This window comes from Eleutherodactylus coqui, chromosome 11 (genome assembly GCF_035609145.1).
Source record: "Eleutherodactylus coqui strain aEleCoq1 chromosome 11, aEleCoq1.hap1, whole genome shotgun sequence".
Classification (NCBI taxonomy): Eukaryota; Metazoa; Chordata; class Amphibia; order Anura; family Eleutherodactylidae; genus Eleutherodactylus; species Eleutherodactylus coqui.
In genome coordinates, this window is record NC_089847.1 from 4,219,336 (window position 1) to 4,242,128 (window position 22,793).

The 22,793-nt window shown below is 47.6% G+C and overlaps 1 protein-coding gene across 1 annotated transcript in view; it reads right to left on the minus strand.

Annotated features, from left to right (window-relative positions):
• LOC136582691 (uncharacterized) overlaps positions 1–22,793 on the minus strand; it is a 65,338-nt gene that overhangs the window by 21,077 nt on the left and 21,468 nt on the right. The window contains exons 4-5 of the mRNA XM_066583883.1: positions 9,066–9,134; positions 3,618–3,731 (exon numbers count right to left, since the gene is read on the minus strand). Coding sequence (XP_066439980.1) covers positions 3,618–3,731; positions 9,066–9,134 — 183 coding nt within the window. The remainder of the gene's footprint in view (positions 1–3,617; positions 3,732–9,065; positions 9,135–22,793) is intronic.

Sequence of the window (22,793 nt, forward strand, 5' to 3'; positions counted from 1 at the left end):
AGTAATAGTGGCTGCTGCAGTAGTAATAGTGGCTGTTGTAGTAATAGTGGTGGTGGTAGTAGTAGTAATAGTGGTGGTGGTAGTAGTAATGGTGGTGGTGGTAGTAGTAGTAATAGTGGTGGTGGTAGTAGTAGTAATAGTGGCTGTTGTAATGGTAATAGTGGTGGTAGTAGTAATAGTGGTGGTAGTAGTAGTAATAGTGGCTGTAGTAGTAATAGTGATGGTGGTAGTAGTAGTAATAGTGATGGTGGTAGTAGTAGTAATAGTGATGGTGGTAGTAGTAGTAATAGTGATGGTGGTAGTAGTAGTAATAGTGGCTGTTGTAGTAGTAATAGTGATGGTGGTAGTAATAGTGATGGTGGTAGTAGTAGTAGTAATAGTGGCTGTAGTAGTAATAGTGATGGTGGTAGTAGCAGTAGTAATAGTGGTGGTAGTAGTACAGTAGTAGTAATAGTTTTGGTGGTACTAGTAGTAATAGTGGCTGTTATAGTAGTAATAGTGATGGTGGTAGTAGTGGTAATAGGGTGGTAGTAGGATTAATAGTGGTGGTGGTAGTAGTAATAGTGACTGTTGTAGTAGTAATAGTGATGGTGGTAGTAGTGGTAATAGGGTGGTAGTAGGATTAATAGTGGTGGTGGTAGTAGTAATAGTGGCTGTTATAGTAGTAATAGTGATGGTGGTAGTAGTGGTAATAGGGTGGTAGTAGGATTAATAGTGGTGGTGGTAGTAGTAATAGTGGCTGTTGTAGTAATAGTGGTGGTAGTAGTAATAGTGTCTGTTGCAGTAGTAATAGTGGCTGTTGTAGTAATAGTGGTGGTGGTAGTAGTAATAGTGGCTGTTGTAGTAGTAATAGTGGCTATTGTAGTAATAGTGGTGGTACTAGTAGTAATAGTGGCTGTTGTAGTGGTAATAGTGGCTGTTGTAGTTATAGTGGTGGTACTAGTAGTAATAGTGGCTGTTGTAGTAATAGTGGTGGTACTAGTAGTAATAGTGGCTGTTGCAGTAGTAATAGTGGCTGTTGTAGTAATAGTGGTGGTGGTAGTAGTAGTAATAGTGGCTGTTGCAGTAGTAATAGTGGCTGTTGTAGTAATAGTGGTGGTACTAGTAGTAATAGTGGCTGTTGCAGTAGTAATAGTGGCTGTTGTAGTAATAGTGGTGGTGGTAGTAGTAGTAATAGTGGTGGTGGTAGTAGTAATGGTGGTGGTGGTAGTAGTAGTAATAGTGGTGGTAGTAGTAGTAATAGTGGCTGTTGTAGTGGTAATAGTGGTGGTAATAGTAGTAATAGTGGCTGTAGTAGTAATAGTGATGGTGGTAGTAGTAGTAGTAATAGTGGTGGTAGTAGTAGAGTAGTAGTAATAGTGGTGGTGGTAGTAGTAGTAATAGTGGCTCTTGTAGTAGTAATAGTGATGGTGGTAGTAATAGTGATGGTGGTAGTAGTAGTAGTAATAGTGGCTGTTGTAATGGTAATAGTGGTGGTAGTAGTAGTAATAGTGGTGGTAGTAGTAGTAATAGTGGCTGTTGTAATGGTAATAGTGGTGGTAGTAGTAGTAATAGTGGCTGTTGTAGTGGTAATAGTGGTGGTAGTAGTAGTAGTAGTAATAGTGGCTGTTGTAGTAGTAATAGTGATGGTGGTAGTAGTAATAAAAGTAGTAATAGTGGTGGTAGTAGAAGTAGTAATAGTGGCTGTTGTAGTGGTAATAGTGGTGGTAGTAGTAGTAATAGTGGCTGTTGTAGTTGTAATAGTGGTGGTAGTAGTAGTAATAGTGGTGGTAGTAGTAGTAATAGTGGCTGTAGTAGTAATAGTGATGGTGGTAGTAGTAGTAATAGTGGCTGTTGTAGTAGTAATAGTGATGGTGGTAGTAGTAGTAATAGTGGCTGTTATAGTAGTAATAGTGATGGTGGTAGTAGTAGTAGTAATAGTGGCTGTTGTAGTAGTAATAGTGATGGTGGTAGTAGTAATAGTAGTAGTAATAGTGGTGCTAGTAGTAGTAGTAATAGTGGCTGTTGTAGTAGTAATAGTGGTGGTAGTAGTAGTAATAGTGGTGGTACTAGTAGTAATAGTGTCTGTTGTAGTAGTAATAGTGATGGTGGTAGTAGTAATAGTGGCTGTTATAGTAGTAATAGTGATGGTGGTAGTAGTAGTAGTAATAGTGGCTGTTCTAGTAGTAATAGTGATGGTGGTAGTAGTAATAGTAGTAGTAATAGTGGCTGTTGTAGTAGTAATAGTGATGGTAGTAGTAGTAGTAATAGTGGCTGTTGCAGTAGTAATAGTGATGGTAGTAGTAGTAGTAATAGTGGCTGTTGTAGTAGTAATAGTGGTGGTGGTAGTAGTAGTAATAGTGGCTGTTGCAGTAGTAATAGTGATGGTAGTAGTAGTAGTAATAGTGGCTGTTGTAGTGGTAATAGTGGTGGTAGTAGTAGTAATAGTGGTGGTAGTAGTAATAATAGTGGCTGTTGTAGTGGTAATAGTGGTGGTAGTAGTAGTAATAGTGGTGGTAGTAGTAGTAATAGTGGCTGTTGTAGTAGTAATAGTGGTGGTAGTAGTAGTAATAGTGGTGGTAGTAGTTGTAATAGTGGTGGTACTAGTAGTAATAGTGCTGGTAGTAGTAGTAATAGTGGTAGTAGTAGTAATAGTAGCTGTTGTAGTGGTAATAGTGGTGGTAGTAGTAGTAATAGTGGCTCTTGTAGTAGTAATAGTAGCTGTTGTAGTGGTAATAGTGGTGGTAATAGTAGTAATAGTGGCTCTTGTAGTAGTAATAGTGGCTGTAGTAGTAGTAATAGTGGCTGTTGTAGTGGTAATAGTGGTGGTGGTAGTAGTAGTAATAGTGTTGGTAGTAGTAGTAATAGTAGCTGTTGTAGTGGTAATAGTGGTGGTAATAGTAGTAATAGTGGCTCTTGTAGTAGTAATAGTGGCTGTAGTAGTAGTAATAGTGGCTGTTGTAGTGGTAATAGTGGTGGTGGTAGTAGTAATAGTGGTGGTAGTAGTAATAGTGGCTGTTGTAGTAGTAATAGTGTTGGTAGTAGTAGTAATAGTAGCTGTTGTAGTGGTAATAGTGGTGGTAATAGTAGTAATAGTGGCTCTTGTAGTAGTAATAGTGGCTGTAGTAGTAGTAATAGTGGCTGTTGTAGTGGTAATAGTGGTGGTGGTAGTAGTAATAGTGGCTGTAGTAGTAATAGTGGCTGTTGTAGTGGTAATAGTGGTGGTAGTAGTAGTAATAGTGGCTCTTGTAGTAGTAATAGTGGCTGTAGTAGTAGTAATAGTGGCTGTTGTAGTGGTAATAGTGGTGGTGGTAGTAGTAGTAATAGTGTTGGTAGTAGTAGTAATAGTAGCTGTTGTAGTGGTAATAGTGGTGGTAATGGTAGTAATAGTGGCTCTTGTAGTAGTAATAGTGGCTGTAGTAGTAATAGTGGCTGTAGTAGTAATAGTGGCTGTTGTAGTGGTAATAGTGGTGGTAGTAGTAGTAGTAGTAGTAATAGTGATGGTGGTAGTAGTAGTAATAGTGGCTGTTGTAATGGTAATAGTGGTGGTAGTAGTAATAGTGATAGTTGGACAGATAGTAGTACTAATAGTAATCTTCCGTTTCTTCCTTTGTCTTTTGTATTCTCCTGAATCTTACTTTCGTAGTGCTGAGAGAAATTCCATGCTTAGCGGCCCCATGGCCAAAACATCGGCGATCAAGTTAGGATGAAGGTCGTGAGCAAAGTCAAACACGTCCGTAGAGTTTGTCCAGCTGTGAGGAGGGACACAAAGCAATTCAATGTAACATTTACCATAAAGCTGGAATATGCTGAATTGTAGTTCTCTAGAGCAATTACTATTAAGAAGCACCTAAATCCTTCTGGAGACTTTCCAAATAGGTTGTGATATGTGTACCTACGTAATAACACCATATCTGACCGGTTTATGATTGGTTCCTGCTCTTATCACCACTTTTCTCTTCTGTAGGATTTGTCTATAATTTCTAGTCTTCTCTGAGCTGGTGGGTATAGACTGCTGCTATGATGTCTCCACACACTGTACACATAGGAGAGCAGGATCTCTTCTCCATCTCTGAGCTGGTGGGTATAGACTGCTGCTATGATGTCTCCATACACTGTACACATAGGAGAGCAGGATCTCTTCTCTATCTCTGAGCTGGTGGGTGTAGACTGCTGCTATGATATCTCCATACACTGTACACATAGGAGAGCAGGATCTCTTCACTATCTGTGAGCTGGTGGGTGTAGACTGCTGCTATGATGTCTCCATACACTGTACACATAGAGGGACAGGATCTCTTCTCTATCTGAGCTGGTGGGTGTAGACTGCTGCTATGAGGTCTCCATATACTGTACACATAGGAGAGCAGGATCTCTTCTCTATCTCTGAGCTGGTGGGTGCAGACTGCTGCTATGATATCTCCATACACTGTACACATAGGAGAGCAGGATCTCTTCTCTATCTCTGAGCTGGTAGGTGTAGACTGCTGCTATGATGTCTCCATACACTGCACACATAGGAGAGCAGGATCTCTTCTCTATCTCTGAGCTGGTGGGTGTAGACTGCTGCTATGATATCTCCATACACTGTACACATAGGAGAGCAGGATCTCTTCACTATCTGTGAGCTGGTGGGTGTAGACTGCTGCTATGATGTCTCCATACACTGCACACATAGGAGAGCAGGATCTCTTCTCTATCTCTGAGCTGGTGGGTGTAGACTGATGCTATGATGTCTCCATACACTGCACACATAGAGGGACAGGATCTCTTCTCTATCTGAGCTGGTGGGTGTAGACTGCTGCTATGAGGTCTCCATATACTGTACACATAGGAGAGCAGGATCTCTTCTCCATCTCTGAGCTGGTAGGTGTAGACTGCTGCTATGATGTCTCCATACACTGTACACATAGGAGAGCAGGATCTCTTCTCCATCTCTGAGCTGGTAGGTGTAGACTGCTGCTATGATGTCTCCATACACTGTACACATAGGAGAGCAGGATCTCTTCTCTATCTCTGAGCTGGTAGGTGTAGACTGCTGCTATGATGTCTCCATACACTGTACACATAGGAGAGCAGGATCTCCTCTCTATCTCTGAGCTGGTGGGTGCAGACTGCTGCTATGATGTCTCCATACACTGTACACATAGGGGAGCAGGATCACTTCTCCATCTCTGAGCTGATGGGTGTAGTCTGTTATGATGTCTCCATACACTGCACACATAGGAGAGCAGGATCTCTTCTCTATCTCTGAGCTGGTGGGTGTAGACTGCTGCTATGATGTCTCCATACACTGCACACATAGGAGAGCAGGATCTCTTCTCTATCTCTGAGCTGGTGGGTGTAGACTGCTGCTATGATATCTCCATACACTGTACACATAGAAGAGCAGGATCTCTTCTCTATCTCTGAGCTGGTGGGTGTAGACTGCTGCTATGATGTCTGCATACACCGTACATATAGGAGAGCAGGATCTCTTCTCTATCTCTGAGCTGCTGGGTGTAGACTGCTGCTATGATGTCTCCATACACTGTACACATAGGAGAGCAGGATCTCTCTCTATCTCTGAGCTGGTGGGTGTAGACTGCTGCTCTGATGTCTCCATACACTGTACACATAGGAGAGCAGAATCTCTTCTCCATCTCTGAGCTGGTGGGTGTAGACTGCTGCTATGATGTCTCCATACACTGTACACATAGGAGAGCAGGATCTCTTCTCTATCTCTGAGCTGGTGGGTGTAGACTGCTGCTATGATGTCTCCATACACTGTACACATAGGAGAGCAGGATCTCTTCTCTATCTCTGAGCTGGTGGGTATAGACTGCTGTTATGATGTCTCCATACACTGTACACATAGGAGAGCAGGATCTCTTCTCTATCTCTGAGCTGGTGGGTGTAGACTGCTGCTATGATGTCTCCATACACTGTACACATAGGAGAGCAGGATCTCTTCTCTATCTCTGAGCTGGTGGGTGTAGACTGCTGCTATGATGTCTCCATACACTGTACACATAGGAGAGCAGGATCTCTTCTCTATCTCTGAGCTGGTGGGTGCAGACTGCTGCTATGATGTCTCCATACACTGTACACATAGGGGAGCAGGATCACTTCTCCATCTCTGAGCTGGTGGGTGTAGTCTGTTATGATGTCTCCATACACTGCACACATAGGAGAGCAGGATCTCTTCTCTATCTCTGAGCTGGTGGGTGTAGACTGCTGCTATGATATCTCCATACACTGTACACATAGAAGAGCAGGATGTCTTCTCTATCTCTGAGCTGGTGGGTGTAGACTGCTGCTATGATATCTCCATACACTGTACACATAGAAGAGCAGGATCTCTCTCTATCTCTGAGCTGGTGGGTGTAGACTGCTGCTATGATGTCTGCATACACTGTACATATAGGAGAGCAGGATCTCTTCTCTATCTCTGAGCTGGTGGGTGTAGACTGCTGCTATGATATCTCCATACACTGTACACATAGAAGAGCAGGATCTCTCTCTATCTCTGAGCTGGTGGGTGTAGACTGCTGCTATGATGTCTCCATACACTGTACACATAGGAGAGCAGGATCTCTCTCTATCTCTGAGCTGGTGGGTGTAGATGACTGCTATGATGTCTCCATACACTGCACACATAGGAGAGCAGAATCTCTTTCCATCTCTGAGCTGGTAGGTGTAGACTGCTGCTATGATGTCTCCATACACTGTACACATAGGAGAGCAGGATCTCTTCTCCATCTCTGAACTGGTGGGTGTAGACTGCTGCTCTGATGTCTCCATACACTGTACACATAGGAGAGCAGGATCTCTCTCTATCTCTCAGCTGGTGGGTGTAGATGACTGCTATGATGTCTCCATACACTGTATACATAGGAGAGCAGGATCTCTTCTCTATCTCTGAGCGGGTAGACTGCTGCTATGATGTCTCCATACACTGTACACATAGGAGAGCAGGATCTCTTCTCCATCTCTGAACTGGTGGGTGTAGACTGCTGCTCTGATGTCTCCATACACTGTACACATAGGAGAGCAGAATCTCTTCTCCATCTCTGAGCTGGTAGGTGTAGACTACTGCTATGATGTCTCCATACACTACACACACAGGAGAGCAGGATCTCTTCCCTATCTCTGAGCTGGTGGGTGTAGACTGATGCCATGATGTCTCCATACACTGTACACATAGGAGAGCAGGATCTCTTCTCTATCTCTGAGCTGGTGGGTGTAGACTGATGCTATGATGTCTCCATACACTGTACACAGGAGAGCAGGATCTCTTCTCTATCTCTGAGCTGGTAGGTGTAGACTGCTGCTATGATGTCCCCATACACTGTACACATAGGAGAGCAGGATCTCTTCTCTATCTCTGAGCTGGTGGGTGTAGACTGCTGCTACGATGTCTCCATACACTGTACACAGGAGAGCAGGATCTCTTCTCTATCTCTGAGCTGGTGGGTGTAGACTGCTGCTATGAGGTCTCCATATACTGTACACATAGGGGAGCAGGATCTCTTCTTTTTCTCCGTGGGTCAGTCTACATCAGCCTTTCTTAATGATAAAGGTCAATTAGACCAAAATGTCCATTTGTCAATACTGTGGTTTAATGTTAACATGCTGGAGAAATCAATAAATCTAATCCTAATAATTCATTGCCAATATTTGTCACAAGGGCTGTGAACTTTCTGTCTGGGGTGTAGAATGCTACTATGATGTCTTCCTCTACTGCACAGAGAAAGTAGAAGAGATCCTGTTCCCATATGTCTATCTCTCCCATATACAGCACACATAGAGAAACAAAGATCCTGCTCCCCTATCTCTATCTCTTCCACACACTGTGCATATGGATAAGACAAACTCAATGACAGATCACATTACGTGCTGCCAATAGAAGTCTTTGTAGTGAGTGTGAGGAGGATGCTAGTGATGGAGCAGAGAGACCTACACAGGGAAGTTGTTGCATGTTTGTGTGTCTCTCTGCTTCTTTATCACCTACTCTTTCTTCTCTCTCTAGACTACTATGGGCAGCATGTAATCTGATCAGTCAGTGAGCATTTACTTCATCTAGTCTACCATGATGCACTTTAGCAGTGTTTCAGCGTGAGGGAAGAGGAGTACAGGAGCGGCTGATAAGCATTTTTCTTCAATAAGACATATTGCTGCAGTTTTATATTCACCTTCACTGTTGGTAAATGCAAAGTTTGTTGTAAGTACAGGGACTGTTTATCACAAATATTTAAAGGGGTTGTCGGGTTACCAGGAAACTTTCCTGCTATAGCTCCAAATGTTTTAAAATCACAAAAAGAGTGGCACTTACCGATCCTCTGCCACGGGGACCCAGCACCGTGGCCCTGCCGTCCTCCCTGAGCATCACAGGAAGTCACCAAACCACCGCAGCCAATCAGAGGCTGCAGCATCACCGCTCACTCTCCTGGCATCAGAGCTTACATGATGAGCTGGGCGCCATGATGCCAAGACTTCAGAATGGTAAACTGCAGCCTCTGATTGGCTACAACGGTCAGGCGACTTCCTGTGATGTCATCTTAACAATCACTGGGAGGACGGCGGGCGACGGCACTGGATTCTTGCAATAAAGGACCGGTAAGTACTGCTCTTTTTGTTATTTTAATGAGGTTGTCTAGTTGTAAACTACTAATGATCCGTCTTTAGATTAGGCCACCAATAGTATATTGGTGGAGGTCCAACACTTGGGGCCCCCGATGATCAGCTGTTTTGAGCAATCGGATGCCCGTGCTAATTTCTGCAGTAAGCAGACAGCACCGTTCTCACTGCAGTGGCCAGGCTTAGTATTATACACAAAGTTTCCATTCACTTTAATGCCTGTAATAACAAGCCTAGCCACTGCAGTGGGAACGGAGCTATGTGCTTCCTGTGGAAATCTGCTTCATCCCTGAGTGCAGCAGCCTGGCAAACAGCTGATGAGTATGGGCCCAGCACAGCAGATCCCTGCCATTCTACTATTGATGGCCTATCCAGAGGAGAGACCATCAATAGTGTACAACTGAACCGCCCCTTTAAGATACTTGGAGCTACAGCAGGAAAGTTGTCTGGTAACCCCTTTAACCTACTTCATTGTGAACTTGACGTGCACGATCTCCCCAATGTCTTCACTGACGCTGCAGCGGAACGGTCCCTTCCTGAAAATCAGATGAAAAAAGGGAAAGTATCATCAGGAAATAACATTGTATCAAACAGGTTGTATGAGGGATTCCTCCGAGCAGATAAAGTACGGCCACTGCGCAGCCATGACGGCCAGGGGGGAAGGATGTCAAAGCGTTACTGATTTAGCCGGTAAGGGAAACTTTCATCATAAATGGGAAAAAAAGCAGAAATAGAGGATTTACCGAGCGGCCCATCATTAGTCCCATCGTTAGTCCCATCGTTAGTCCCATCGTTAGTCCCATCATTAGTCCCATCGTTAGTCCCATCATTAGTCCCATCATTAGACCCATCATTAGACCCATCATTAGTCCCATCATTAGACCCATCGTTAGTCCCATCGTTAGTCCCATCATTAGACCCATCATTAGTCCCATCATTAGACCCATCGTTAGTCCCATCGTTAGTCCCATCATTAGACCCATCATTAGTCCCATCATTAGTCCCATCGTTAGTCCCATCATTAGTCCCATCATTAGACCCATCATTAGTCCCATCATTAGACCCATCGTTAGTCCCATCGTTAGTCCCATCATTAGACCCATCATTAGTCCCATCATTAGTCCCATCGTTAGTCCCATCGTTAGTCCCATCGTTAGTCCCACCGTTAGTCCCATCATTAGTCCCATCGTTAGTCCCATCATTAGTCCCGGCAATCCTTCAGATTATGTCAAACTTTTTGTAGTTCTTACCCACTTTATGTGTTGTTTACACTGAAGCCCCTGTCTTATTTTAAACCGGTATTGAAGAACAACATATTCCACTAATCCAAACGGTTACAAGTATAAAGGGGTAAGAGATTCAGAACCCCAAACTATAATAGTGCAAAGAGTCAAATTCCTTAAATTCCTTGGAGTTTGGGATGTATATAGCCAGTGCCAAGGAGAAGGGAGAGATAATATCCGAGGTCAAGAGCCAACGGTTCGGGAAACAAGTCACTAGGGGGCGACGTTAGCGTATAGGTCGTATCATCTGACAATACCCTGAGGCCGCTGGATGATGTAGTAGCTGCTGCAGCGAAGGCCTATTTCCAGGGGTTCCCCGTATATCTGGGCCATTACTGGTCACTTTCTGTTTTTACAACACCGTTTTGGATGGATGACGAGGGTCGTGGAGACGGAATCCCTGCAGCTCGGCCACCGGTGGACGGCCGCTCTGGGTGTATCCTACATTTGTTGTATCTGTTTGAGGGATACAGAGCTGCCATGGATACATAAATGTGATAATGACCTTATTCCATGTTCAGTCCAATACAGTCAGGAGTCACTTATAAAGGTGAGGGAGACCTCCGTGATCCCACAGGGACGTTCTGGATATCCGGTCACTTTTTGGGCAAATTCCATAACTGAATTACAAAAAGCTGCTCAGTATATAATCTCTGATATTAGGAGCGGCCATGGGATAGTGGAGAAGGGGGCACCAAGTGTTCGGCATTAGGTGGAGGCTCGTCTGATGCCCCATATCCCAGATGGCGTTACGGTCCTGCTGTATAATATAAGGTCAGCTCAGGCCATGCGTGATAAGTGTCGGGGGGTTTGTGGTGTCTCACTTCCGATATGTCTGGAGCTTCCTCTTATAAAACGTTAATAAGGAACTTCGTGTTATGAGGAATTGCTGTGGTATTATAATATCGTCATGTTCTATGACTAGGAAGTGACCACATGACCCCAAGTAGATCTGAGCCGGTCAGAACGGAGGTCACATGACATCTACGGACAAAGAGGCCAAGAGCTACAGACCGAAGGCAAGAGCTAACCAAAGTAACACTCGCCAACTTATATATACTGGGGGGGGGTATATAATGAATGCATTAAGCAATCACCAGAGCGGCCCCTAAAGTTTACACAGCATCTTTCCTGTCAACACTAAAGCAATCAGAGCGCTGCCATTAACCCCTTAACGACGCACGATTATTAGTTACGTCCTGTGCGTTCAGGGTTTGTATGGAGAGAGGTCAGATCGCGGTATAATGTAATACTATGGTATTGCGTCACACTGTAGGAGCGAGCAAACCATCACAAGTTCTTGTCCCATACGGGACGAAAGAAGGAAAAGCAAAAATCAGTCTAAAAAAGTTTTATTCATTAAATTTAAAAAAATAAAAGGTAATAAAAGTTACAAAAAAGTTTTCCCATATTTATATTAAAAGAAATCTAAATAAAGAAACCCCCAAACATATTTGGTATCTCTGGGCCCATAAAGGGGGGCGTTCCATTAACCTGATATATACCAAGGATATAATCGCGCTCTTTGTAGAGCCGTCTCCTAAACCTGATACACAGCAGGCGTCTATAGGTGCCCCGCACCGCTCTGTGTCTGTTATAGCCCTGATACACAGCAGGCGTCTATAGGTGCCCCGCACCGCTCTGTGTCTGTTATAGCCCTGATACACAGCAGGCATCTATAGGTGCCCCGCACTGCGCTATGTCTGTTATAGCCCTGATACACAGCAGGCATCTATAGGTGCCCCGCACTGCGCTATGTCTGTTATAGCCCTGATACACAGCAGGCGTCTATAGGTGCCCCGCACCGCTCTGTGTCTGTTATAGCCCTGATACACAGCAGGCATCTATAGGTGCCCCGCACTGCGCTATGTCTGTTATAGCCCTGATACACAGCAGGCATCTATAGGTGCCCCGCACTGCGCTATGTCTGTTATAGCCCTGATACACAGCAGGCGTCTATAGGTGCCCCGCACCGCTCTGTGTCTGTTATAGCCCTGATACACAGCAGGCATCTATAGGTGCCCCGCACCGCGCTATGTCTGTTATAGCCCTGATACACAGCAGGCATCTATAGGTGCCCCGCACCGCGCTATGTCTGTTATAGCCCTGATACACAGCAGGCATCTATAGGTGCCCCGCACCGCTCTGTGTCTGTTATAGCCCTGATACACAGCAGGCATCTATAGGTGCCCCGCACCACTCTGTGTCTGTTATAGCCCTGATACACAGCAGGCATCTATAGGTGCCCCGCACCGCTCTGTGTCTGTTATAGCCCTGATACACAGCAGGCATCTATAGGTGCCCTGCACTGCGCTATGTCTGTTATAGCCCTGATACACAGCAGGCATCTATAGGTGCCCCGCACCGCGCTATGTCTGTTATAGCCCTGATACACAGCAGGCATCTATAGGTGCCCCGCACCGCTCTGTGTCTGTTATAGCCCTGATACACAGCAGGCGTCTATAGGTGCCCCGCACCGCTCTGTGTCTGTTATAGCCCTGATACACAGCAGGCATCTATAGGTGCCCCGCACTGCGCTATGTCTGTTATAGCCCTGATACACAGCAGGCATCTATAGGTGCCCCGCACTGCGCTATGTCTGTTATAGCCCTGATACACAGCAGGCATCTATAGGTGCCCCGCACCGCTCTGTGTCTGTTATAGCCCTGATACACAGCAGGCATCTATAGGTGCCCCGCACTGCGCTATGTCTGTTATAGCCCTGATACACATCAGGCATCTATAGGTGCCCCGCACCGCTCTGTGTCTGTTATAGCCCTGATACACATCAGGCATCTATAGGTGCCCCGCACCGCTCTGTGTCTGTTATAGCCCTGATACACAGCAGGCATCCATAGGTGCCCCGCACTGCGCTATGTCTGTTATAGCCCTGATACACAGCAGGCATCTATAGGTGCCCCGCACCGCTCTGTGTCTGTTATAGCCCTGATACACAGCAGGCATCTATAGGTGCCCCGCACTGCGCTATGTCTGTTATAGCCCTGAGACACAGCAGGCATCTATAGGTGCCCCGCACCGCTCTGTGTCTGTTATAGCCCTGATACACATCAGGCATCTATAGGTGCCCCGCACCGCTCTGTGTCTGTTATAGTCCTGATACACATCAGGCATCTATAGGTGCCCCGCACCGCTCTGTGTCTGTTATAGCCCTGATACACAGCAGGCATCTATAGGTGCCCCGCACTGCGCTATGTCTGTTATAGCCCTGATACACATCAGGCATCTATAGGTGCCCCGCACCGCTCTGTGTCTGTTATAGCCCTGATACACATCAGGCATCTATAGGTGCCCCGCACCGCTCTGTGTCTGTTATAGCCCTGATACACAGCAGGCATCTATAGGTGCCCCGCACTGCGCTATGTCTGTTATAGCCCTGATACACATCAGGCATCTATAGGTGCCCCGCACCGCTCTGTGTCTGTTATAGCCCTGATACACATCAGGCATCTATAGGTGCCCCGCACCGCTCTGTGTCTGTTATAGTCCTGATACACATCAGGCATCTATAGGTGCCCCGCACCGCTCTGTGTCTGTTATAGCCCTGATACACAGCAGGCATCTATAGGTTCCCCCGCACTGCGCTATGTCTGTTATAGCCCTGATACACATCAGGCATCTATAGGTGCCCCGCACCGCTCTGTGTCTGTTATAGCCCTGATACACATCAGGCATCTATAGGTGCCCCGCACCGCTCTGTGTCTGTTATAGCCCTGATACACAGCAGGCATCTATAGGTGCCCCGCACTGCGCTATGTCTGTTATAGCCCTGATACACAGCAGGCATCTATAGGTGCCCCGCACCGCTCTGTGTCTGTTATAGCCCTGATACACAGCAGGCATCTATAGGTGCCCCGCACTGCGCTATGTCTGTTATAGCCCTGAGACACAGCAGGCATCTATAGGTGCCCCGCACTGCGCTATGTCTGTTATAGTCCTGATACACAGCAGGCATCTATAGGTGCCCTGCACTGCGCTATGTCTGTTATAGCCCTGATACACAGCAGGCATCTATAGGTGCCCCGCACTGCGCTATGTCTGTTATAGCCCTGATACACAGCAGGCATCTATAGGTGCCCCGCACCGCTCTGTGTCTGTTATAGCCCTGATACACAGCAGGCATCTATAGGTGCCCCGCACTGCGCTATGTCTGTTATAGCCCTGAGACACAGCAGGCATCTATAGGTGCCCCGCACTGCGCTATGTCTGTTATAGTCCTGATACACAGCAGGCATCTATAGGTGCCCTGCACTGCGCTATGTCTGTTATAGCCCTGATACACAGCAGGCATCTATAGGTGCCCCACACTGCACTATGTCTGTTATAGTCCTGATACACAGCAGGCATCTATAGGTGCCCGCACCGCTCTGTGTCTGTTATAGCCCTGATACACAGCAGGCATCTATAGGTGCCCCGCACTGCGCTATGTCTGTTATTGTCCTGATACACAGCAGGCATCTATAGGTGCCCCGCACCGCTCTGTGTCTGTTATAGCCCTGATACACAGCAGGCATCTATAGGTGCCCCACACCGCTCTGTGTCTGTTATAGCCCTGATACACAGCAGGCGTCTATAGGTGCCCCGCACTGCGCTATGTCTGTTATAGTCCTGATACACATCAGGCATCTATAGGTGCCCCGCACTGCGCTATGTCTGTTATAGCCCTGATACACAGCAGGCATCTATAGGTGCCCCGCACCGCTCTGTGTCTGTTATAGCCCTGATACACAGCAGGCATCTATAGGTGCCCCGCACCGCTCTGTGTCTGTTATAGCCCTGATACACAGCAGGCATCTATAGGTGCCCCACACCGCTCTGTGTCTGTTATAGCCCTGAATCGCAGAGGGAACACATTCCAATTTTGGCAGATTGAATTAACCAATAGGACGCCGCAGTGCTGCCCAATCCTGGCGATGGGAAGCGCTGCCCCTGGTGGTCGCACCATTTGTGTGTCGGTCCGCCAGCCCAGTGATGTTGGGTGTTATTGATGATAATAAGGAATCCATCTTTTCGTCTGTCTGTATGAAGGGCTCGCTGCGTCCATAAAAGTTACATCTATCAGAGTAACGCATCATTTATCCCGCATGGCGAACGTCATCAGAAAAAAATACACAATGTCAAAATCGCGCTTTTTTGGTCACCAAGAAAAAATATAATAAAAAGTGATCAAGAAGTCCTATGTGCTCCAAGATGGTACCAAGAGAAACTACGGGACGTTCCATAAAAGCCGAGCCTCGCACAACTGTGTCGACAAAGAGATTGAAGAGTTATGGCGGTCAGAAGATGGCGGCAGGAAATACGGGTATTGGTTTCCAAAGGTATGTTACTTTTTAAGAGTAGTACAACAAAAACCTCTCTGGATTTGGGATTCCAGTAATCGACCCATAGAAAATCATCATTTGTGCTGCAGTGTGTGAGCTGTAGAAACACGACCCCCCCCCCCCCCCCCCAAGATGGCAGCATTGGTTTTTTTCCCATTTCCCTCCATTTGGACGTTTTTCAGTACATTGTTTGGTACATTAACTAATATCACTGAAAAATACCTCTGGGCCAAAACCCACCATACAGACCGCTACGTCCATGGATAAATGAAAGAGTTGTGTGAGGGAAAACCGAAAGTGAAAAAAGGGGCGGGACTTAAGGGGTTAAACCCTGGATTATAGTCAAAAATGCAGCCAAAGCCGGAAGGAAGCGATTGTAGCTTCCAAGTATTTATTGATTTGTTGCAACACAGGAAGACAATGTAGAGATCTGCACATGGGTCTATGTGTAAGGCAGCGACCCCCCGATGTGAGACCCTCCGAACTGCCATGTAATGACACTCAGATACATAACTGCCCCCTCAGAGGTGTCAGTGGGGTAAAGGGACACATAGTAAGTGAAAACTGGTGGATGCATGGCAGCTATCCTGGGGGTCCATAATCTGTCGAAACACTCTATGGTGGCTGATAACAGACCGAATCTTTTCACATACACGCTTTGTCAAAAACCCTCCGACCCAGAAGAAGCCATCGTTCTGCTGCAGACCCCGGCATGCGGCTCCATCTCAGGCAGATCTGTAAATGATGGGAGTTGTGGTGATTAGATGGACGGTCTTGTGGTTCCCCCCCCCTTGGCCTATAAGAGGCTCTCGGAGGCCCCTTGTCTGTAGTGACCTCTTCTTCCACCTGTAGTGGAGGCACACAAGGTGACCGGGCTCAGAACGCCCCCTACAGACCACCAGTAGAGAGGAGCGTCTGACAGTCTGACAAGCACCAGCAGCGACAACTGTTTCATTATCCGCCACCCAAAGACAGGGGGCGCCATTGTTACACCCCTGTGTCTTTCGGGACCATTTCCAGGTGCTTGGCTGAAGGACGTTTGGTGTTACAGCGCCCACCATCACCTCCAGTTGCAGTGATGTCGTGAACAATGAAACTGGAACCTGGTTGTCTTCAGTGGTGAGTCCAGGTTTAGTTTGGGCACTGACGACGGCCATGTTCATGTCTGGAGACCCCAGGGTGATGCCTCAATCCTGCCCTCTGCTGGTGTGATGGTCTGCGGGGCCCATTGCATATGACAGTCGGTCCCCCCTAGTGGTGGTACGAGGGACAATGACCGCTCAGCGATATGTTCAGGACATCCTGCAGCCACATGTGTTCCTCTCCAGGAGGATAATGCTCGGCCGCACACACAAGGGGGTCACAGGAGCCCCCCAACATTGTACACTACCATGACTGCCCGGTCACCAGGTTTATCACCAATAGAACATGTATGGGACCATCTGGGACACCAACTTGAAGAGCCCACGAGTTTCCACGATCTAGAGGCTCAGTTACAGCAAATGTGGAGTGATATGGTGCAGGATACCAGACAGAACCAGTATGCCTCCATGCCCACCTGTATCATATTATGTATCCAAGCTAGAGGGCATACAACAGGGTACTAGAGCCTCCATGCCCCCCCCCCCCCGTATCACATCTTATACCCAAGCTAGAGGTGGTACAACAGGGTACTAGAGCCTCCATGCCCCCCCCCCCCCCCGTATCACATCTTATACCCAAGCTAGAGGTGGTACAACAGGGTACTAGAGCCTCCATGCCCACCTGTATCACATCTTGTATCCAAGCTACAGCCCGTACAACAGGGTACTAGAGCCTCCATGCCCAGCCGTATCACATCTTGTATCCAAGCTAGAGGTGGTACAACAGGGTACTAGAGCCTCCATGCCTGCCCGTATCACATCTTGTATCCAAGCTAGAGGCGGTACAACAGGGTACTAGAGCCTCCATGCCCCCGTATCACATCTTGTATCCAAGCTAGAGGTGGTACAACAGGGTACTAGAGCCTCCACGCCCCCTGTATCACATCTTGTATCCAAGCTAGAGGTGGTACAACAGGGTACTAGAGCCTCCATGCCTGCCCGTATCACATCTTGTATCCAAGCTAGAGGTGGTACAACAGGGTACTAGAGCCTCCATGCCCGCCTGTATCATATTATGTATCCAAGCTAGAGGGCATACAACAGGGTACTAGAGCCTCCATGCCCCCCCCCCGTATCACATCTTATACCCAAGCTAGAGGTGGTACAACAGGGTACTAGAGCCTCCATGCCTGCCCGTATCACATCTTGTATCCAAGCTAGAGGTGGTACAACAGGGTACTAGAGCCTCCATGCCCCCGTATCACATCTTGTATCCAAGCTAGAGGTGGTACAACAGGGTACTAGAGCCTCCACGCCCCCTGTATCACATCTTGTATCCAAGCTAGAGGCGGTACAACAGGGTACTAGAGCCTCCATGCCTGCCCGTATCACATCTTGTATCCAAGCTAGAGGTGGTACAACAGGGTACTAGAGCCTCCATGCCCGCCAGTATCACATCTTGTATCCAAGCTAGAGGTGGTACAATAGGGTATGTGAGACAGTGACTGACAAAGTGCTGGAGGGTGGATACGTGCCACCGAGCGGCCTGGGCTTGGTGGAGGAAGCCAGCATTTCTGTGTCAGTAACGCTATGTTACTGACACGTTGTAGTTTGTAAGTGGCTCCAAGCCGCATAGTTCGGGCTGGCTTTTCCTGGAGTGGTCAAAGCGAAGGGTGGGATGGCCACTCCCACGTACCAGGTGAGGCTGGTACCAGGCCTTATAAAGCCTGGGCCTGCAGGTTAGAGAGAGAGCGCATCTGGCTGAGAGCCAGAGAGAGAGCGTCTGGCTGAGAGCCAGAGAGAGGGCTCTGCAGAGCAAGGAGCCCAGCGTGTGGGCTAAGAGAGCCAAAAGGCGAGGTTGACAGGGTGACACCCCTAACCTCAACACCCAGGAGGGTGTGGTGAGACCTCCACAGGTCTGAGGACCAGACTGGCTGTGTGCAGCAAGCAAGAAGTATTCTGACAGTGAGTAGTCAGGCACAAGCAGATGTATAGCGAGCGCTCAGACGGGCAGGGGTTTATTTCCGTTTTGGTTTTGTTTCTGCTGCAATAAACCCAGGCAAAGCCTGGACTAAAGAACGTTGTTGCCCGGTGTCACTGTCTCTGGCCGCGGATGCCCACGCTGCTACTGCCCCTAAACGCTAATCCCTCACATATGGTGTTTGGATGCGGGCAGCGGTCTTAAAGAGACATACACCAGTTAATGGACATTCTGCTGCAGCAACTGGAGAACCGTTGCTAAGGGCAACCACCCAAAGAGAGATTGTCTGAGCGTGCCATAACCCCATGTCCCGGGTGGAAGCTGCAACGGCGCAGCAACCAGATACAGCCAGTATGGAGGAATGGCTGAAGCAATGGATGCCAGAGATAGTGCTGCAACAGGAGACCATAGCTCAGCAGCGGAAAGCGCAACAGGAGGCCATGGCTCAGCAGCTGAAAGCACAACAGGAGGCCATGGCTCAGCAGCTGAAAGCCCATGGAGAGGCTATGCGGGTGCAGCAGGAGGAAAGGCAACTCTTAATAAAGCAGTTGGCTACACTGACAGAGTCACGCAAGACTACAGGGAATGAGCCCCTTATACGACAAACTGAAACGGATCACAGGGCTGTGTTGGGAGAACAAGCCCCTAAGGCCTCATGTCCACGGGGAAAATCAGATCCGCTGCAGATTCTCCATGTAGAATCTGCAGCGGGTCCCTCCTGCCCCGCGGACATGAGCGCTGAAAAGGAGAATAAATAAGAATTAACTCACCTCCCATCCGCTCCGTTTCTTCTCTTCGCTGTGGCGTCATCTTCTCTCGTCGCGGCCGGATCTTCTTTCTTCGGCTCGGCGGATGTGCATGATGACGTCGGTGACGTGCCCCGCGCATGCGCCGGGCCGAAGCAAAATGATCCGGCCGCGACTGAGAGAAGATGGCGCCGCGCCGAAGAGAAGAACCGGAGCGTGTGAGTAAAATATGATTTTTGTCTCCCGCGGATCCGGACGGCTTCCATAGGCTTCAATAGAAGCCCGCGGGAGCCGTCCCCGCGGGAGACCCGCATGAAAATGGAGCATGGTCCAGATTTTTCCATGCTCCATTTTTTTTAAAATCCCTTTTATTGACCATCCGCGGGTATTTATCTACCCCGCGGGTGGTCAATGCATCCCTATGGGATGCGGATCCGCGGGCAGGAGAAGAGTTAAAATCCGCTGCGGATTTTAATTCTTATTTTGCCCGTGGACATGAGCCCTAAGTGTGAAAAGTTGAAAACACAGTTTGAGAAAGAAAGTAGTCTTCAAGAGGTGCAGCAGCTGAAAACAAAAAGTGCAGCTCTCTTAAAGGAGAAGGAGCATTTTGAGAGGTTGGCTAAGGAGGAAGCTGATCGCCGAGTGTTGCTGCAACAGACGAATGTTCAGTATGAACAGCGCTTAAAAGAGATGAGAAGTAAGAAAGAAAAGTTAAAGGGATATCTTTCATCAGCCCATGAAGAGATACAAGACCTCAGAGATGAGGCTGAACGCAGAGTATGTCTGGAGGCACAAGCTGCGCAGTATGAACAGGACTGTAAGAAACTGCAAATGAAAACCCAAGAGTTGGAGATGATGTGTTGCAAGTTAGAAAGAGCTTCTACAGATGCACGGAATCAAACTGCAGGTTTGCAAAATCAGGTTGCAGAGTTGAAAATGCAGCTAGCAAAGAAAAATGGTGACTGAGAGCGCCAAGTAAGTCAGCTCAAGGAAGAGCTGGAGATACAGAAAGCTGCGTGCAGTCAGACCAAAAAGCAAGCAGAGTTCTTGGAAGACTTACTGGGTCACAAGGAAAATCAGGAAGTGCTGCTTGAGGGACTGGTGTCCCAGCTACAGATGAGCTTGGATGAGGAAGCTGAAGTACATGGAACCCAAATCCAGAAGCTGGAACGGAGTCATGCTGTAGCTGTGGGGAAACTGTCCAAGCTGTTGAAGCAACTTGAAAAAGTGAAAGAAACATTGGAAAATGAGTGTCTTGAACTGTCCCAAAAGGTGAAGGGGTTGTTGGAAGACAAGTATGCATATGAATGCAAGAAAGACACAGTAGAGATGCAGCTTCAAGAGCTACAAATAAAGATAACGAAAGGTGACAGTGTGCAGACAGCATTGTCTAAGCAGGTGAGCAGGCTGCAGGAGAAGCTGGAGGCTCAGAGTGAAGAGTCTCAGAAGTTACTGCAAGAAGAGACGCAGCAGAGGCTTGGTCTCAGTGCACACCTGAAGGCTATGCAAGATGAGAAAAATGTGCTCCTCAAGCAAGTAGGGGAGGATGCAAAAGCTAAGAGAAACCTATCAGAGCAGATTGCAACACTTCAGGCTGAGGTGGTGGATCTGGAAGATAGACTGGAGAAGAGTGCTTTGTGTCTGGATTCTGTGGAAGAGCAGAAAAGAGAAATACAAGGAGAATTAGAAACTACAAGGCAGCAGTGTGAAGAGAAAACAGCTGCCTGTGATAAGCTCGAGAAGGTTAAAGTACATCTTCAGCAAGAGATAGAAGGTGCTTCTGTGAAGCTTGGTCTCCAAAAGGACCTTGTGTCCAAACTAAGAAAGACACAGCAACTATGTGAATAGCAGCTTACAGAGGAGAAAATCAGGTCGGCAAGATATGTCACTGAAGGTGAGCGTGCTGAAGAAAGGGTCTGTATGAAAGAGACCGAAGTGTTAACTTTAACGCACACCCTGAAAATGATGTCAGAGAAGGAAGAAAAACTGTATGAGAACCCTGCATGCTGGGTCACGGTTGAAGAGCAAGACGGTGAAATCCTGGAAGAAGTGGAAGCGCTAAATCAGCTGATTTGCCTTCAAACTGATGTCTATGATGAACTTGAGAAGTTTACAGTGAGTCTTCAGCAGGAAGTAGAAGACATTAGTGTGGAGCTTGGTTACCAATGTCAGATGGCATCCAACTGGGAGAAGAAACAAAAGAGGTGTGAACAGTGGCTTACTGAGGAGAAGTCAGTGCTTCCTAAAGTTGCAAAAGAAAGGCGTAACAAGCGGGTGCGCACTGAAATGCAAGACTGGATAAGCACCAAGACAGATGCTGAAAAGAGAACCCTGATACGGGGAAAGCTAAACGGGGTGTTCCAACGACCGGTAGCAGAAATGGAGATCCTGCTGGAGAATATTAAGACAGAGACTGAAGCGCTAACCCTGAAGCGCCCCCTAAAAATAGTGTCAGAAAAAGGAGCAGAGCTTCAGCAGTTCTCAGAGAAGTTGTGCACGAAGATAAAATGCTGTAAATCAGATAGCCAAGCGGCTGAAAGAAGATTCAGAGACCAGACATGTCTAAAACCCAGTTCAGACAGAAAAGAAAAAAGGGGATTTTGTTAAAGAATCTGAAAAAGTTACAAGTAGTAAAGAATGCCAATTTATGTTTACAAAAGGAGACTACTGAGGCTCAGAAGGTCTCACAAGTGGACGCAGAAGTCCTGAAAGAACTGCAGCAAAAGAATAGTGACGTACAAAAGCAAACCCCAAAAGTGAAGAAACTGTTTGTCCAAGTGGTAGAAGCCTATCACAGGGATGCTGGCTCCAAGGACCAGCTCATCAGCGAACTGAATACTACCAAGAAAAAGTCAGAGTCAGAGGTAAAGGAACTGGAAGAACACAGAGACAAGGTTCTTGCACTAGAAAGAGACCCCCGAGCCTGGAGCTTTGACCCTGGAGGGCCAAGAAGAAAAGACTTTGAGCGTGGGACCAAGGCCCAACACCCAGGCCTTGTCGAGGACGCATTTCAGGACAGCTAAGTGTCCGAACCCACAGGCTCGAACAGAGGGGGAGGGTATGTGAGACAGTGACTGCCAAAGTGCTGGAGGGTGGATACATGCCACCGAGCGGCCTGGGCTCGGTGGAGGAAGCCAGCATTTCTGTGTCAGTAACGCTATGTTACTGACACGTTGTAGTTTGTAAGTGGCTCCAAGCCGCATAGTTCGGGCCGGCTTTTCCTGGAGTGGTCAAAGCGAAGGGTGGGATGGCCACTCCCACGTACCAGGTGGGGCTTGTACCAGGCCTTATAAAGCCTGGGCCTGCAGGTTAGAGAGAGGGCGTCTGGCTGAGAGCCAGAGAGAGAGCGTCTGGCTGAGAGCCAGAGAGAGAGCGTCTGGCTGAGAGCCAGAGAGAGAGCGTCTGGCTGAGAGCCAGAGAGAGAGCGTCTGGCTGAGAGCCAGAGAGAGAGCATCTGGCTGAGAGCCAGAGAGAGGGCTCTGCGGAGCAAGGAGCCCGGCTAGCCCAGCGTGTGGGCTGTGAGAGAGCCAAAAGGCGAGGTTGACAGGGTGACGCCCCTAACCTCAACACCCAGGAGGGTGTGGTGAGACCTCCACAGGTCTGAGGACCGGACTGGCTGTGTGCAGCAAGCAAGAAGTATTCTGACAGTGAGTAGTCAGGAACCAGCATATGTATAGTGAGCGCTCAGACGAGCAGGTGTTTATTTCCGTTTTGGTTTTGTTTCTGCTGCAATAAACCCAGGCAAAGCCTGGACTAAAGAACGT